This window comes from Bufo bufo, chromosome 3 (genome assembly GCF_905171765.1).
Source record: "Bufo bufo chromosome 3, aBufBuf1.1, whole genome shotgun sequence".
Classification (NCBI taxonomy): domain Eukaryota; kingdom Metazoa; phylum Chordata; class Amphibia; order Anura; family Bufonidae; genus Bufo; species Bufo bufo.
In genome coordinates, this window is record NC_053391.1 from 655,978,103 (window position 1) to 655,996,996 (window position 18,894).

Here is an 18,894-nt window from a genome sequence, read left to right on the forward strand (position 1 = left end):
AAGGAAGCCCAACACCCTTTGAATGAACACCACAGAGTATTATCTTCTCAAATCGACAAGATTTATGGGAATGGACAATTTGAGACAGAAATGAGAAGGAAAAAAAGAAAATCATAAAAAGCCCAGTCTCCAGTTAATGTATTAAAGCTTAGGAAAGGGAAATAGATTCACAAAGCTTTTCCAAGAATGAGATGAGGGAAGCCCAAGAGATATCTACTGAAAACAAGGGATGGACAAGTTTGATATTTACAGCCATTCTTTGGCTGCTATTGTGTATTTGTTGGCTTACTGCAAAATGTCCTGCAAAATGTGCAACTCCACTGGGCCAAGAACTTTACAAAGTTGGTGGGGTTCAGTAAGGTACACATGAAAATAGATGGTACCGAATGCTTGGTAGGCTACGTTCACATCACCGGTAACCTGATCAGCAGGCTGTTCCCGATCTAGCACTGCCGGACCCGATAGACTATAATAGATCTGGCCACTTTACGGCATGAGTGCCAGGTTACGGCCAAATAATAACCAATGCATGGACCAGTTTCTGTCTGGCTGAAACCCAGCACTCATGCCAGAAAGCCCATTACAGTCTGAGTTTCGGTGGTGAATGGCAGCATCTGGATAAGTTGAACTCTGGCAGGCTATTCTCTGCCAGAATGGCCTTCTGGATCAGATTATCGGAGACGTGAACATAGCCTTCGTAGAGGAGGACACTATTACTTGAGGTTGGTCTAGCGGTCAATGTTCATTGAAGATCAATTAATGCACCCAACTGTGGCCCTCTGACATGGCAGCCTGTCGCTCATGTAACACTATTCTTAAATCTTTCAATGTGATCTGGTATCATGACATTGACCATAAACCATCAAAAGGTGCCTAGTAAGTTATGGAGCAAAAGTTTCAGCAATCAGCACCGTCCCATAAAATATTGAAAATATGTTGAATGTTGTAAAAGAATGGACATGAAAAATGGCTCTTCCAACTCCGCATTTAAGAGGTATTCCCATCTTATGATACAGCAAGCATATCACTTGGAAATTACATAACATTATGATCAGTGGAGGTCCGACCTGCCAGATACCCGATGACCCCGAGAATGAAGGGACACAGGACCCTTTAGCATTTTTCCCTACATACTGGCACACCTGCCTACATGATGTTCAGGTCCAGAAGGAAGCACATGCAATTAGCTAGAGCTACACCCTCTTCATCCTAGTGATCCGCCATCACTCCTTGTGGTGGAAAATCCTTCAAACAAAACAAAGGACAACAGTATTCTTCCTGAAGAAGAAATGCAGAAGAAAACCGAAAACCTCACAAGCCTAATAACTAAACAAAGTCTATTTCCATAGTGCAACTCAGGGCAGAACAAGAAGTTGCTCCCCATCTCTGCTGCTTATGCCTCATTCATATGGCCAATATGTAGCGGTGTTTCAGTGTCTATATTGCAGCCCCAGGACCTGGTTCCTTCATCTTTTTCCATAAAACTATATATCAGCTCCTCCTGCTCTATAACATGCTGCATGCATGTTACACTGCATTTTCCTGGCGATAGATTCCCTTTAAACGGCATCTGTCAGCAGTTTTGTACCTATGACACTGGCTGACCTGTTACATATGTGTTTGGCAGCTGAAGGCATCTGTGTTGGTCCCATGTTCATATGTGTCCGCATTGTTGAGAAAAATGATGATGTTTTAATTTATGCAAATGAGCCTCTAGGAGCAACGGGGGCGTTTCCATTACACCTAGAGGCCCTGCTCTATCTGCAATTGCCACGCCCTCTCCACTTTGACAGGGCCCGGTCTAAATGACACTGCCTGGTCCTGTCCATCAAAGTGAAGAGGGAGCAGCAGTTTCAGAGATAGCCTCTAGGTGTAACGGCATTGTTCTTGTCTTCAGCTGACAAGAACACATACTGTATGGTGTTCGCTAATCAAATGATTTTGGACGCGGACGTCTGCATCGGGCCTTGTGTGGCGGATATCATCTTTGACTGCGATTTGCAGTCATCTGCATCAGCTTTCACTCCATATACGCCATGATAGAAAACGCCCTATAGATCAGTTGCTGGTACCCCCGCCGATCAGCTGTTTAAAGGGTCCCCGATACTTTTGCGAGTGTTTTTACAGCTTCCTCTCCTATTCAAGTGAATTCGGATGAACCGCTGGAATTGCACTGCACTGCTGCTACAATCTAGAGGGCAAGCAGGTAAACACGGAAGAGTATGCAGTGATTGCATGAGCGCAGCGGCCCCTTCAAACACACGGACCCCCCCCTCCCGATCTGATATTGTTGGCCTACCCCTGAAGATAGGTCATCAATATAATGAAACCTTTTAAAACATAAAAAACACAGGTTATCGCAAAGAAACACACATTTATGAAACTGTCTAATCATCTTCCTATAGCAACCAATCACAGCACAGCTTTCATTTTTCGAGAGCAGAATACACGATGAAAGAAGAGCTGTGATTGGTTGCTACGGGCAACAGAGACGGCTTTCCATTTAGACAGCGTCATAAATCTCCCCCACAGTGAGTGTCGTAAACCGCATTCTAAGAGAAGGAGAAAGTCTTGAAAATCATCTTTACCGTCAGACACAAAGGGGGGAAGATTTATCAAACTGGTTCAAAAGGAGAACTGGCTTAGCTGCCCCTAGCAACCAATCAGATTCCACCTTTCATTGTTCAGAGCTCCTTTGGAAAATGAAAGGTGGAAATGGATTGGTTGCTATGGGCAACTAAGCCAGTTCTACTTTATACCAGTTTCGATAACCCTTCCTCAAAGTGTCACATGAATGCGCAGATTACGTGGGTACACAAGTAGCCACTGTAGGATATAAAAATCTACTATATAGATTATATGAATGCACGCACAGTGAACGCATCCTACAACCAGATTCCCTTATTAAAAATGTAAGCCCCACCTTTGGACCACCAGGGAACGCCCACCAAACACCCTTTTTGGGCCCGGTTGGTGGGACTGTTGGCAAATATACGCAGTAAATCATATCAAATTTTAAAATAATACTTTGGAGATAAGAGCACGGCCTCATGCACACCGCACAGCCATGTGCAGTATGGTATATAGCAGCGCACAGAACCCCATACAAGTGGTAGGCTGTTCTTTTGCTGCAAGATGGTGCCGCATAAGATATTCTCCTGTTGAAGTATTGCTTCATTACACTGCATCAAACAGAGCATGCCACAAAATAGACTCCAAGAGAAAGACCCCCATATGTCTACACAGGACAATGAGGCCATGTGGAGGTACAGTAGAGCACAATAGACTGTTCTAGGCCTCATGCCCTCAAAGACAACCATCCTATCCAAGTGATGGCTCCCCTCGTTGACACGTTACATTGTCCCTGGATTCTAATACCTACTGGCAGCTTTAGAGTGACATTTTTTTTATTTATTTTTTGCACAAAATGGAGTAAGGTTGTCGGAGCCATGCCCCATTTCTCCATCAATAATGAGTACTGTGAGACTGATCCAGTCCCATCCTGCACCAATGAAGGACGACACCATCTAAGCAACTTCCAGAACAATTCCTTATATTTTAACGTGTTGGTTGAGCAGAAGATGACAAAAATGGTGTTTAAAGAGATGGGTTTAGCCGGTACGTATGGCCAGTTTAATATGAACAAATGCCATTTAACTGTAGACAGAATTACATTAAACAATATATAAACAAAAAGATCAACACTTGCCAAGAGACACCATTAAAATTAATCCATCACCAACAAAAACGTGGACTCGGCAAATCCTGGCATACCTGTTGGATTCATGAGGTTCTGTTGCACCGGAGGACTGGTAGGGGCAGTAACATTCATCTGAGAGAGCATAGCCTTCCTTGGATCCTGCCATGTGGTGGTTTGTTCAATATGGCTGCAAGGAAGAACACAAACCATATGTGATAAAAACCCCAAAATATACAACTCAAAAGACATACCACATACAAGATGTCAACCACTCAACAATCACGAGAAAACACATAACTGCATATAAAGCTTGGTTCAATCGTATTAAGAGACTGCTGGACATTCTCCATGTGGCGGAGTTGACATAACACACACAGCCTGTGGATAGGTGTTGCGCTCCCTGCCAGGTGTTCCACACCCGAGTCCTTTAAAGCCAGCATCAAACCATCCAGATTCTAGAATCCATGGCGAGATGCTCCTCAGTGCCATTTACTGGTCCATGCATAAAGCATACAAACACCAACAAATGTCAACAGCCAGGAGGCCATTGCAACTCAGCCAGAGGTCTCCAACCTACAGTCAGCTGGAAAGCCCTTGATTGGGGACCACGGCAAACTGTCCTTGCAGTACAGCTGACCATCTCCATCTGCCGACCTCAGCGGAAGATTAGGAATGCACATGTTGAATACACTTGTCCAATGCTTTTCTTAGTGGGGAGAGAAACTGCTGCTGGAAGTTTCTGGCAGCATCTTTGTCCCCTCTACCATATCTTACATATGCACGATTGGCTAAGCATGCACATATGGGACGAACGAGAGAGAGATAGCTGTTGGCTATGTGTATGACCAGCTTAAAATGCTAGATGCCACCAGCAAAAAAAGTCATGAGTTGCTCCGTGTCAAAGTGTATGCAAGGGAGTGGTCTTCAGCAGTGGTCCTCACACTGTGTTCTGTAAGGCCTGGGATCTTCGTAGATTCTCCTGGATACTACAGGACAGGAAACCATAGTCTAACATATGTGACAAGTACCTGATCAGCCTGGCACATGTTTGTCCAAGAGAGGTTGCTGCTTTGCTTTCTGGGCAGTAGCTATAGTCACCCTCACCAATTGACCAATAGTCACCTTCACCTTGATGCTGCCATTCCACTGCTTCTCTGGTCACGACTTGACATGGCCCGCTCATTCACTCACTGGCTGAGGCAGACAGATCACCGCTACAGCCATTGATGGGCTCAGTGGGTCATTCATGGCATTTCAGGGTTGTCAAGCCAGGACCAAAAAGTGGAAAGCAGCAGAGATGGGAGCAGCATTGGAACGGAAGTGGCAGGGGACTGTAGAGGGCTTCTTTTTTTTTTTTAAAACCACCATAAGGACTAATTCACACTCAGTCCAGGAAACATGGCCCGAGTGTCAGCCCCGTCTCCCGGCCCTGACAACGTACAGTACAGGCCCACGATCAAACTGTATCATAAAATCTCCTTCATGCAATCAGATCAGGTCAGAGGAGCCGCGGTCGACACACAGGCCATGTTTCCCAGAGTCAGCACAGTTGTGTGAGACCCAAGGGTTAATGCAGAAGTCAGTATTTTTCTTCAGTGTGCCATTAGTATTTAAAACTGATGGCGCACTGGTCAATGTACTGTCATACCATATGAAAATATAGTATACAAGAATGGGGGTTGTGCTCCCAAATTCACAAATATGGGCAAGATGGTGCTCTTCACCGCAATCATTGTATTCCCATAAGGAGTTGTCTAATTCTCTGGCTATTATGTCTCGGCGACTGTGATTTTATATAATAAGCAATACAAACGTTATGTATAACCATTGTTTATTTGCAATGTGTACATGATATGACATAGTACAGCTTGTTTTTGTTGTGCATACTATTCTGTGTGTAGTACTTTTGTATACTTTATTCATTCAATAAAACGAATAAAAATAAATAAATAAATAAATAAATAAAATAAATAATGCCGCACTGACTAATTACAACCCAAAGTTACCACGCACACATCCGGATTTGGGTGATTAAATCAGAGAATCTCACCACAGGTCCTATTCTTGTCTGTTTTTGCAGATGAAAATGGCCTTTTTATTGATGGGAGGGAGAGAAAAAAAAACAAAAAAAAAACAATGCAATACGTTCTTCAAGAAAGGGAATGAAAATCAACGTGGCTGTGTGCATGAGGCCGAAGCCACATTAAGTTTAAGACTTACAAATATTAAAGACTGCTTTTCCCAGGTTACGTAACTGTACTCAGAAGACATTCTTGCCTCAAATTTTACAATTGCATCAGCCCAGAATTATAAACATGGATTCCGTTCTGTATCTAGTACCAGTCCGTACTACCTCCCGGTAAAAAAAAGAAGAAGAAAAGTCTGTTCATGGCAGGTGTTCATTCACACAGTGTTAAAGAGACAGTCCAGAGTAGGATTCCTGCCTACTCGAAACAGCGCCACTCTAGTCTATGGGTCGAGTGTGTTATTGCAGATCTGGATCATTCATTTTAATGGGCATGGGTTGCAATACCAGACACAAGCTATGGACAACAGTGGCGTAATTTCTGGGGTGGGTTGGGTAAACATAAAAAACATCATATCCTTTTTGGAGTCTTGGACGAACCCTTTAACTTCAAAAGACAGCCTGTCATCTCCCCTGACACGTCCGTTTTAGTAAATACAGATGTAGCAGAGCTAAAAGGAACGGTTAACGTATTAAGTAAACGACGGCAAGAAAATGTTAATTGACTTTCAATGGCCTTTGTAACGATAACTGATGTATTACCACGGTTCCTTTTAGCTCTGCTACACCTGTCCATGTATCCCTCATGTAATAACAAATCTGGAGCATATTTTCTCATAACTCTGAGTTGCCATTCCTGTTATTCCTCTAATAAATAGATGAATTTAATGAAGAATTTTACAACTAGGTGTTGCCAATTGGAGGGGTGTCCCTTCACAGGCTGACTATAGGGACACACCCCATTGACAGGGTGAGTGGTAACATCCAGTTGTCCAAGGGATCATACATTTCTAGGAGGAAAAACAAGGGACAAGGAGTCATTAAATGGGGAATACAAGTATTTTATAAAATCCAAAGAAGTGATCCACCCTATATGTGGATTGATGTACCATAGAAAGAGATGCTGGTATCTCTACGATCCTTAGAGCAAAGGGGTCCCTCCAGACTAGTTATTCAGGTAATTGTGCAGTTGAATGTACATCTTCAGCAGTTTCCACCAAAATGGGTGGCCAGGAACACCGATGTGCAAGTGGAAAACCATAGGAACCTTGCTCCTTTGATTCTCCGGATCGGACAGAGACCCAGAAATCCCAGATTATGTCACATCTTGACTAAATGTGTTAACCTTCAGCTCATTCCCTTCAATATAGACTAGACAAAAGTCTGCCACATGGTTTGGACCAACAACCTACTGGTCAAGACTGGAACACATGCAGTTGGAAGAGTCATCTGGGGCAAAAAAATTTGTCAAGGTATAAACGCACAACTCATTCAGTGACCATACCATACATGACTGCGATCAATTACAAGGTCTTCTTCAACCACCTTCCTATTCCATAGTCGTAATCATCTGTGGCTTCCGTCGGGCAGGCAGTAAACCTGCCCAAACAGAATGATCATGGTACACAGAGGAGAAATATGGGGACAAGATATAGGAGGAGCAGTCGAACAGTCGAGATGTAAGATCCCTTCCCACCTTGTACATGATGCTTTAACTTACCTCCCTAGGTTAAGAAAATATTGCAAGTAATTACAAAATTCGGAGTTCACTGGAAAATACATCAAGTAATGGAGGCGTGTAAGCAAATCCTCTCTTATGGAGTCGTGAGTCATAAAGACCGTGTCAACTCAAACAACCTCCTTGTTGGAGAAGAGGAGGAGGAAAAGAGCCAGCCATCTATACTGGAAGGTATAAAACTGGCAATATTTGCTCAGTAAATAAAGGCTTGCTTATCCCTGTCATCGCTTGTAGGACAAAGACACACTGTCAAGATGTATAACCAAACATATGGAGTAAACATGGCCCATAGAAAAAGCTCAGTGTGCTCACAAACCACCACCTCTGACCACATGGATCTTCAGGATTGGAGACCTGTACACTTGATTCAGAGAGAAGTTCCATTCACCAAACGATACAATTAAGTCTTCTGACAGAACTCACTCAACCCGACTCTGGATTTGTTCTCTCGAGGTGTAGAAGTCCAGGGCATTTTTTTTTGTTTTTTTTTAAAGGCACTGTAACTAATCAACTTACACCAGTTTTAAAAATCAGCGGCAAAGGCCACCACTCTCCACCTCAAGGAAACTATTGGTTCATGGAGAAGTAATGTTCTAGCCTTTCTTACGGTTCATAACAAGTTTGAAGCTTTTGTCAGAGGTACACTCAACTGAAATACAGTGGCTTATGTAGGACGTATTCTAAGTCACCAACCATATTGAATAGGGGTGTTGAGATCTTACAAAACTCAGAAATCTCCCATTGGGGGAAGTGGAGATATCCATACACATTAGATTATCGGTCCTCCTATCAAAAATGGTGGGTTAGGCTGACATGGATCTAATCCATGTGGCCAGTTAAATGGTTCATGCATAATATGGTGCTAAAATAATTCCAGTCTTACACGAGCGTACAGTACAGGCCTATAGCAGTCAAGGGACACACCACATTACAGATCCAGAATATGGTCACATGCATGGACCATTAGACACCAATGTTTCTCCTTCTCTGGAGAACAGTAAGGAATCCTTCCATAAACATGTTACTCCTGAAGACCACTATACCCCTGAGACATCAGGCCAAAGACATAAAATTAACCCTAACCTGACTCCAAGAACATTTATGTAATATTTCCCTCATCTATGTAGTGCCCCAGTGTAACTTCCAATTTCGAACCTGAAGACAGATCAGATATCAGGGTGATTAATCCAAGCACATATTTTTTTGAGTGTGGGATGAAACCAGAGTACCAAAGAAATTCCTTGTAAACTTTGCGAGACCATGGAAACTCCAAGCAGATGTTGACCTTGTTGGTTTCCAAACCAGGACCCTAAGGCTTTAATACAAAAAAAATCAACAAACTTAGTGAAAGGACTATAACAAAAAACTGCAATATTACTGAGCGTCTTGTTTGATATCTTCCAACAGGATTCACATCAGTACGATGATGAGAATCTGAACGAAGGAGCAGAGCCCTAGATGGAAGAAAATACGATTTGGGGAATCCCAACTGTTGCTGGTCATTCCGGGCACTCACTTTGAGAGCATTTCCCCAGAGGCACTGACTCAGCAATTGCTTACATAAAGCTAACCATTTGCTCCTTGTTGCTTTCTTTTCTGCTTTGGTGAACAAAGGCCAGGCCGCCGACCTCCCTGCTGCTATTAGAGCACAAGAGGAACAGCTCTCCTTTTGAGAGGCCTCCTGTGAAGGTCATATAGACTAACTCCAAAGCCTTGATGCCTGACTTCCTCGTGACGCCAGTGTATGGATTCCCTGCCGTTTAACAGAACTCCCACTACACTTCCCTGCCAATAGTGGGGCTGGTCATGGAAACAGACAAAAGACCTTTTAGGCAAAGGGGTGGGAAAAATTGGGGATGAGATAATCTGCTCTCCGCACACAACGAGTGACAAGGCTTCATCTTACAGACCACAATGAGCTCTGCAGCTGTACATTTACTGGGAGGGCACATCACACCGGACACTGCCTACAGATTAGCCCAATTAAGGGGCCACACAAAATGCACAAAGTGTCATCTGCTAATTCAATTCCATTAAATTACAAATTAAGTTAGATTTTTGCATTGCTTGTATTTCAAGATGTTTTTTCCTATAGCAAGTAATGCGTATCTCATCACTCTGATAGATGGCGGTCTAATGGTGGCGGATCCAAAAACAAAACAAAGCGGAGGCGACATCTCCTTCTAAAAAAGGGACAACTTTGATTTGCAGAACGTTTGTTAAATTTGGGATGAGCGAACTTCTGTTTTAGAAGTTCGCGTTCTGGATACTGTAGAATTGCGTTATGGATCCTGTGGCCACAGACCATAACTTATGTTCTGCGGTCACGGGATCCATAACACAACTGTGCAGTAACCGGAACCCAAAACGCAAACTTCTAAAACAGAAGTTCGCTCATCCCTAGTTGGGACCCAAACCACTTACTAGAATACTCAGTTATAGTAGATTCCTACTGTGAATGCAAGTCACTATAAAATATCGAAAAACATAAATAAACTTAAAGAGCACCTGGCAGAAGGATCAACCCCATTGATGAATGTGAATTGGACCTTAGGAATGGGGAAATCCAACTACGATGTACCTCACATGCACTGACTGAACATTCACTGGCACTTGTGCAGGACTAACAGAGCCAGGTAGGAGGATGGTAAGGATGCCTGGTGCTGTTACTCAAAGGAAGGGGAGTGGCCATGGTGAAGGTAGAGTTAAAGTGGTGCTCCGATGGGCTAGGCCTGACCCTTGGTGCACTGAAGACCTTTTTAGCACGTGCAATAAGACACAGATTTCTCAACAACAGGGCCACGCATTTAAACAAGAGAGGGGTTGTTTCACTCAGCAGGATCAATGCTTAGTTTAATAGGGGCGATTCTGATAAAAGATGCTCTATCAAGGGGTTGTGCAGTTTATATATCTTTATAGCGGACCCTTGCTGGGACACAAAAAATAAAAATAAATAAATAATCTGATGAAATATGTAAAGGGAACCTGGCAGCAATTCCCTTCTAGTGCCACCTCAGAAGAAATGAAGCATTACATGGTGCACAATGGAATCAATGGACTGCCTGTGTATGTTGGGTCCATCAGAAAGACGTTTCTTTGTAGCCACTCATCGCACTGGCTGATATAAGAGTCCTAAATTGAGATTTCCCCCCTTTACACCACCCCACCCCCAATTTCATTTTCAGGAAAGTATATTTAACATCATTCTGCATTTAGGACCTATTTTGGAGCCACTATGCCAGTTGTAATGAGACGTGAATGCTCAGGTCCCAAGTGCTGACATCAGTATGAGTCATGATTTGTTATGAAGCTTAGTTAGTCCATATACTGACATCACAGGGAAACCATAACCAGGTAATCGCTTTAATTGCTCTGAAACGGTTCCAGAAGAATCGAGAGATGTGGACAGGTGGGGTTAATCACTTCTCTTAGGATGCAGTCTGCAAGCTCCTAGAAGAGAAATATGGGGTTCATCTATCCCTCTACCCATCTATTTGGTTGCAGAATGAATAAGGAGCAGGGAGTTTTCTTGGTCTCCACTGCAGACACAGGTGAAGCCTAAGCTTCACTATCTGCTGTAACTAGTGATTGGCTAAGCTGATATCTCCACTCCTTTTCCGAGTTTTGAGACTGGACCAGGAAGTGGACAGCAGAGGGAAATTGGAATAGCAGCGTCATGGAATTGGTGAGGCGAGTATGCATTTTTTAATTTTATTTATCCCAATCTAAGCCCTTTCGAAAGAATTCCCACCCCCTTGGACAACCTCTTTAATGCCCCCAATTGCCATGCCGTAAGCCTCTTATCCTGTGGACACTAGTCTAACATGGTTGATAAAATACTTTGCATCAACTTCGGAGTGCTATAGTCCGCTTACTTGCCTGAAAAAGATTGGCAACCCTACTCGAGGCAACCGATTTGGAATAAAAAAAAAAAAAAAAAAAAAAGAGTGCTAAAAAAAAAAAAAGAATCTGCATGGTTGATACAATGTTCCTCCAAGTACAGGCGAAATACATAGTAGATCTTTAGAAGATCCAGCAACAGAACTCCAATACACCAAATCTATATTCCCAACAGAGCATACCTACCTGCAACCCTTGACATGTTTATTAAGATGGGTCAGTACTTTAGAACATGCCCATTTAAATCTCCCATGAGATGCTTTTCTGTCCTTCTGGTCATTTAGTGGTTTGGGATGCTTGCCCCAACGTAATATAGCGCCACCTCATGCCATAATGGGAACCACCATGAGAATTTTTAGTTTGGAGTTGTTAAATCTGAGCTACCAAAGAATTCATAATACCTACCCACTTAATGGTGGGGGGCATTGAATTGTTAACAGTTTGGGGGGTGGAGGCACCTAAACTACTTTTTCTGACTATATAAAACTTTGAGGAACCATGTAACCTAGAAAATTGAAGCCGACACCCAATTTCTGGGTTCTTTTCTATGGAGGCTTTTCTATGGACACTTTAAAAACAACACTGTTTGTTGACGCCAAAGACTGCTTATGCCACCCAATAATATGTCCTGTGCGATTTTATTATTATTATTATTTTTTTTTTGCACCATCAAATTAATGAATGGTCTCAGAAACGAGAGCCATAAACTTGCCGCATTGTCTGCAAAGATTAATCTACGCAACATTAAAATGCTAGGACAGCAAGGCCTGGAGGGACACTCATTGAAAACAGGTTAGCAGATAGGATTTATGTCCCATTGACAAATCCCACGTTATTGTGCTGGGGATATTTACAGTGTCACATGCAATGGGATACTCAAGTCTGTAAAAACCTCCATGCTTAATTGACTCCACACATCACGCTGGATTGTTCCCTTTAATCCGGGCAAAGGCCAATGTTCTAAGAATCACAAAACCAAAGCAAATATGTACTATGTAATGGCGATTTAAACATATATAGTCATAGTCATGCTCATGTTCACTGTCATAACAGTGCCCCCGGAGGTGGGGGGAGTATAAAACATATGAATATTGACTATTGTCTTAACTTTTAGTTAGAAAGCATTTTTCATTTGAATTAAAATAGGAACCACAGATCACAAAAAATATACTTTGATAAAGGACTGTCTGCACTAGAGGTCAAGCAAGGTACCTTGAAGCAATAGAAGTCCTAGCTAATGAACTTTCTCCCAATAGATTTTACCAAACACAAACAAAATCCATAACAAAGTGCAAGATCCTGCACATGGCCATACTACAACTCAATTCTGTATGGAGCCACTATGGGGCTTCCATAATGGTGCACTGGGGCATCTACTCTACTTTTGTATGCCTCTAAAGCAGGGGTGGCATGCCCACAATGCCCACTGCTGTAAGCCTACAGCAGGGAATGGTGGGAGTTGTAGTTGGAGCTGGAGAGCCTCAGGTTGGCCATCCCTACTCTAAAGTCATACAGCAGATTTTCAGTCGAAGTCTATATGAAAGCCATGCTCCATCACTTACCATAGGCATGGAGGTGTTCTCCCTTAGCAGTACTGCTTCTATGGGAGAAGGCACCTAAATAAGCCCCGTTCACACGTCAGATTTTGGAGTCAGAATTTGGCGCAGATTCCACAACAGCCGCCATTGGGAGGCTATGCAGTATCCGCCTCCCACTGTTCTCATGGAAGAGCCTGCCACCATTCACGTAGCCATAGCTTATAGCGGAGAAAAGAAAGGAAGACTACTTTTTTTGAGGCAGTCTCGCCCATAAACCACAGACTTCCATTGAAAACAATGGGAGGTGGATTGTAGGTCAACTTCCACCATCCAATTGTGAATATTCTCTAAGCCTGTAACTACTACTATGGAGCATACAGCATCCGTGCATGAGCCTTAAGACTCATAGCCTAAGATCCTAACTTACTGGAGGACACACCCAGGACGTAAAGGATATTCATAATCACATCATAAGTCTAACCACAAATAATACAGTTACTCATATTGTAAAAGGTCATATAAAGCTGTATGAGCACAAGGCTTAAAACTTAGGGGTTAGCTTGGATTTTTATATTGATGGCCTATCCTCATGATTGGAAGAGGTCTGACTCCCAGCACCACCCACCGATCAGCTGCTCTAAATACAACTCAATGGGAGCTGGGTTGCAGTAATCAGCTCTGTCCACTACCTAATGGATGACCTACTCCAGCTGTGTCCACTATACAATGGATGACCTACTCAAGAACAGCTGATCAGCAAGGGTCTGGGACATCCACCGACTAGCTATTGATGGCCCATCAGGAGGCTAGACATCAGTATAAAAATAATGGACATCCCATTAAAGGTGGACATACAATAACTATTGGCCGAACGATCACAACTTCCCCATACACGTTCTGTCGACCATCAGCGGGCCACCACCAGACACCTTCAGCAATGGCTTATTTCCAGTGAGAATTAATAACCCTTTTTTACCATGACATAATTTGTCATAATCTGTATAGATACCTTAGCTGTACAGGCCCTGCTTTTCCCCTTTAGTCCTATGGATTTTTAAATTTATCATAATTTTATTGTATCTCTGCAAACTGGAAATAGTTCTGTTAGGTTTGGTTGGTGGTGGGGAGAGCAGTTGTGTTTCTTTTTAGTTTTTTTGGAGGAGGCACATCTCAGTTTAATAGAGTTTCTTTTAAACAGATCTGAATACAATGGGCATTTGTTTATTTTTTTTAGTAAAAAATTTGAAATTTTATTTTTTATTTTAAATTTTCTTGGCAGACAATAATTCCAATATCTACATTCCTGGCATAGTCAATCCTTCATTTCTTCCATAGTTAATAATGATCCATCCACCTGTAGCATAAGAAGCTCCCATGGAGGATTATTTCAACAAGACAAGCAACTATGCCTCCATCAACACCACATTATCAAGCTAGATTAAAAGCTCACCTCCGTGACCCTCCAGTGGCTTAATCTTCCCTTTGATGGGAACAGGACGGCTCTTACTGTTTACCATTTATTGTGCACACAAATGGCCCAAAGGAGACTGTTTTTTTTTTTTTTCTTTTTGGAACAAAAGGGAAGTTAAGAGTGGAGGAAGAGGTCAACTGTCCTACAGAATTCAGCCAGGACACCTAAATTACTCTGTGGAATGGCTGCGGGACAAAAACCTAAAGATACCAGGAGATACAGTGATGCAAACCTGAAGAACAGTCCACTACAAAAGTAATAAAAAACATTCGAGCTCAGAGGTGATAGCTTCATTAACCCAATGTCTACACCATGACTTCCCATCAATGTGATTATGTGTTCACGCTAGAGTGTTAGGTCCTCATGACTAAGGTTACTAGGACAATGGTGGAAGTTTGATGGCGTTATGTCAAAGGAATGAAAAGGTGCCAGCAATCACCCAAAGCATGTTTATTTATTTAATGCACTTATATAGCGCTACTATATTCCGCAGCGCTTTACAGACATTGGCAACCAACTGTTGCCAACGGAGCTCACAATCTAAGTGTGTCTTTGGAGTGTGGGAGGAAACCGGAGTACCCGGAGGAAACCCACCCAAACACTGGGAAAACATACAAACTCCATGCAGATGTTGTCCTTGGTCGGATTCGAACCTAGGACCCCACGCTGCAAGGCACCAGTGCTAACCACTGAGCCACCGTGCTGCCCATAATGTTGGCCTGCAAGCAATAAAGGCTGTTTTTCTACTGATGTCCTATCTACTGGATAGGTCATGAGTATATCGATTGTGAGGGTCCAACACCCGGAAACCCCACCGATCAGCTGTCTGAGAAGGCACCGGCACTCCTGTGAGTGCTGCAGCCTTTTGCAGCTTACCCTAGGCCAGTGATGTCATGTTCATCGTTTACATGGTCTAGGAGCGGCTTAGTCCCATTCAAGTGAACGAGACTGAGCTGGGATACTAAGCACAGCTGCCATACAGTATACGGTGCTGTGCTTGGTGAGCTGCGAGGAGGTCTCCTCAAACAGCTGATCATCAAAGTTCCTGGGTGTAGGACACCCAACTATCAAATACTGATGACACTATACTATAATTTGTAGAACGGACATAAGGATGCAGACCGCACACAGATGACACCTGTGCTGTCCGTTTTGCGGACCTGTAGAAACAAATGGATCAGTGTTAAATCGCGCAGGGCAAAGGCATTTTGTGGAGTTGCGTGACGAACCGGGCTATCCTTCAGGCTGCCAGGCGGAGGCTTCCGCCCAGCAGTGAGCCTGGTGAAGTCACCGGCACCGATGGGCGGGCTTCAGCGCTGCCCTAGCCTGTAAAACGGCTAGGGCAGCGCTAAAGCCCGCCCATCAAAGCCTCCGCCTAGCAGCCCGAAGGAGAGCCCGGTTCGTCACGGAACTCCACAAAATGCCTTTGCCCTGTGCGATTTAACACGGATCCATAGTAAATAAAAGAGCCCTTGCCCTGCGCGATCCTGCGCAGGGCAAGGGAGAGCATCGGAGCATGAACTGCTCAGATGCTCATGTCAGGGGGGCTGCCTGGGTGAAATTATGGGCATGTCCGGGTTCAGCTATAAACCCGGACAACCCCTTTAAGGGTGTATTAGACCTCGCTAACGAGTGTTCATAGCAACGCTCATTAGTGATTATCTGGCAGTCTAATACTGCTGCCGATTACCCAAGCAAGTTCATTGGGCAATCCAAATCTTTTGACCATGGTTTGCATACGGCAAATCATGGTGTCTAATCACGATCTGTTGCCGGCAGACGATTCAGTATTGGAAACAGCGATGGTATAATGATTGCTCCTCCCTATACTGAGGAGAAGATCGCTGCATGTACTAGCAGTGATCTCCTCTGCTAGAGAGCAGACGATTGCTGGCAAGGAACGCTTCCTTCCCGATAATCGCCAGTTAAATCGGGCCGTGTAATACACCCAATAAGGATTACGTGTAGATTTTCCACTGGGAATTTGCGTGTGGAAAATCCGCACCGTAGGTTATGCACATTGTATTCTCTGAGTATTTGAAATGGTCATGTACACAAAGCAGATTTTTTCCATGCGGATTTTGACCGGAGGTGCGGATTTTAAAATCCACAGCATGTCAATTTTAATTTTTCCTGACCGGATTGTCTCCATTCACTTCAATGGGGAGAGTAAAATCCGCACCAAATCCACATGGAAATCTGCACCAATTGATGCGGATTCTCCGCACATAAATCCTGAACGTGTGCATGTACCCCAATGGGGAGAGTAAAATCTGCACCAAATCCGTATGCAAATACGCACCCATTGATGCGGATTGTCCACACAGATTTTCCTGCACATATATCCTAAACGTGTGCATGTACCCTTAGGCTGCAGATTTTCCACCATGGAATTGCAGGCTTTAAAATACACAACATAATATAGTACCTGCAAAATGGATGAGATTTTACTAAATCTAATGCATGTGCTGCAAAAGAATCTGGGGACGGAACGGACCTGTGGTGTGGATTTTTGACCTGCTGCAGATTTAACCTCTAATGAAAACAGCATGTAGCACATGCAGATTTTGCAGCAGATACCTCTGATTTTACTGTGGAATTGCAGATTCCTTATACTTTACCTACCATCTGAGCCCTTTCTGGCTATGCATGAAGAACCTGCATCAAAAACCAGCATGTGTGATTCCAGCCCCAACATTTGTCCATAGTAGGTAGGATAAGGGTAATGGTGTAAATTTCCTTCATACGGTCAGAATTTTGGAGGACATTGTCCTAGCCGAATAAATACCTGCATTATGTTCCAGAAAAATATCCCAAAAGTAAATCACTATGAAAGGCAGGTTTCCAATCCAAGGTTTCTGAAAGCTCTGCCAAGTACACTGTATCCGGACAACCTGATAAGAACAGAACAGTCCAGGAAGGAGGAGAAACTTCTCCCACATGATCTGCTGGTTTAGCTGAAGTGGTCTGCAAAACCATAGGCTTACACAGTATGGATCATATGTAATTACATCCTCCAAACCACTCAAATTCGTCTTCCAAGAAGGCGGGAATTAGGGGAAAGGGTTTGGAAAGAAGGATAACAGTTCTGGATGAGTCATTGACTGACTAAGGATCCTGGAGTGCCACAGGCCTGATCCCCGGGGAGGACTCCAGCTTGACTCACATTTCAGGATAAACAAACTTGGGGGGGATATCTGCAGTTTGGAAGGTGATTGATAGACACTTTTACTGCCTGTTTCAGTTTCTAAATGGAAATGCTCTGTAGCCTCCAGATAAGATCAAAGGGACACAGTGCAAACAAAATGCTGAGCTACCTTTCCGAAAATAAAGCAGGACATGGATTATCCAGGTCATCAAGTACAGCAAATCTGTATACAGTGACCCTGACTCTCCAGTCTAATGGACATGGACTGAATTACTACTACCAGAGCCCTGATTACCGTACGTCTTAACTTTCCCAGACGTTCTGGTTGACATCGCTTAAAGAGGTTTTCTGGGTTCAGGATATTGAGGATGTACCCTCAGGAATGGCCATCAAGATCAAACCAGGTGAGGTCAAATTCTGCAGGATATTGCAATTTTTTCCCCATTCCGAAGAACAGAAATAAAGTCGGAATCCTCTACACCTACCGCCCCAATCAAGTGGACCAATGTAAGAGGCCACAGCTCTTTCACAAGCATCATTGCCCCTTCCACTGGATGAACTCTCATATACACCTTCAATAGCCATCGGTCAACAGCTCGCTTAGCCGACAGCCATTTCTCCAACCTTCTTCTTACACCTACATGCCCTGATTGGCCAAGCATGCATGGGTTTTTTTAAATCCCAGAAGAACAAAAGGATTGGGCACAAAAAAAAAATAATAATAATTTAATTTAGGTCACCCGCTCACTCTCGGGGGCCTTAAAGGGGTTGTCTCATCTCAGATAATGGGGGGGATATCGTTAGGACATGCCACCATTGTCTGATAGGTGCAGGTCCCACCGCTGGAGCCCCGAAAGTGGTGGAGGGTGCACTGCACATGCGCAGCTGCCCTCCATTCATTTTCTTTTGGGCTGCGGAAAATAGCTGAGCGAGGCCCAAAAAAGTTAATTGGAGCGGTGGCCGGTCATGCGTGGTGCGTTCCCATTCACTTCTATGGGGTAAGCTCCGTTCCCAATAAGACACCTGTAAGACAATGGGAGCATATCCTAGCGATATGCCCCCATTGTCTGAGATGAGACAACCCCTATAAGTGGATATTGAATAGCTGCCAGACCTCTATTTCTCCACCATGAACTAAGTGGACATTTTTTCTTTCAAGGGGTAGAGGCCTTTATCTCCTGTGGTATCAGCCATGTTTAGCTGCAACATGTCTGATCTTTAAAAAAAATTTAATAAAATAACCTTACCCCAGACAACTGCCCTCCAGGCCGACAAGAAAAGGAGGATGTGGGTATATGAGGTGCCAGTGGATCACTGTGGACACCACTCCTGGCTAGGTATTTTCTGCCCCCCCCCCCCCCCCCCCCCAAAAC

At 43.6% G+C, this 18,894-nt stretch overlaps 1 protein-coding gene across 6 annotated transcripts in view; it reads right to left on the reverse strand.

Moving 5' to 3' along the window:
* The window catches only part of YAP1 (Yes1 associated transcriptional regulator), a 61,493-nt gene that overhangs the window by 20,628 nt on the left and 21,971 nt on the right, over nt 1–18,894 (reverse strand). For all 6 annotated transcript variants that reach the window (XR_005777771.1, XM_040426294.1, XM_040426293.1 and 3 more), the window contains exon 3: nt 3,775–3,887. Coding sequence is in view for 5 of the 6 variants with exons in the window: in XM_040426294.1 (XP_040282228.1) it covers nt 3,775–3,887 (113 nt within the window). In the remaining variant the exon portion in view is untranslated. The remainder of the gene's footprint in view (nt 1–3,774; nt 3,888–18,894) is intronic.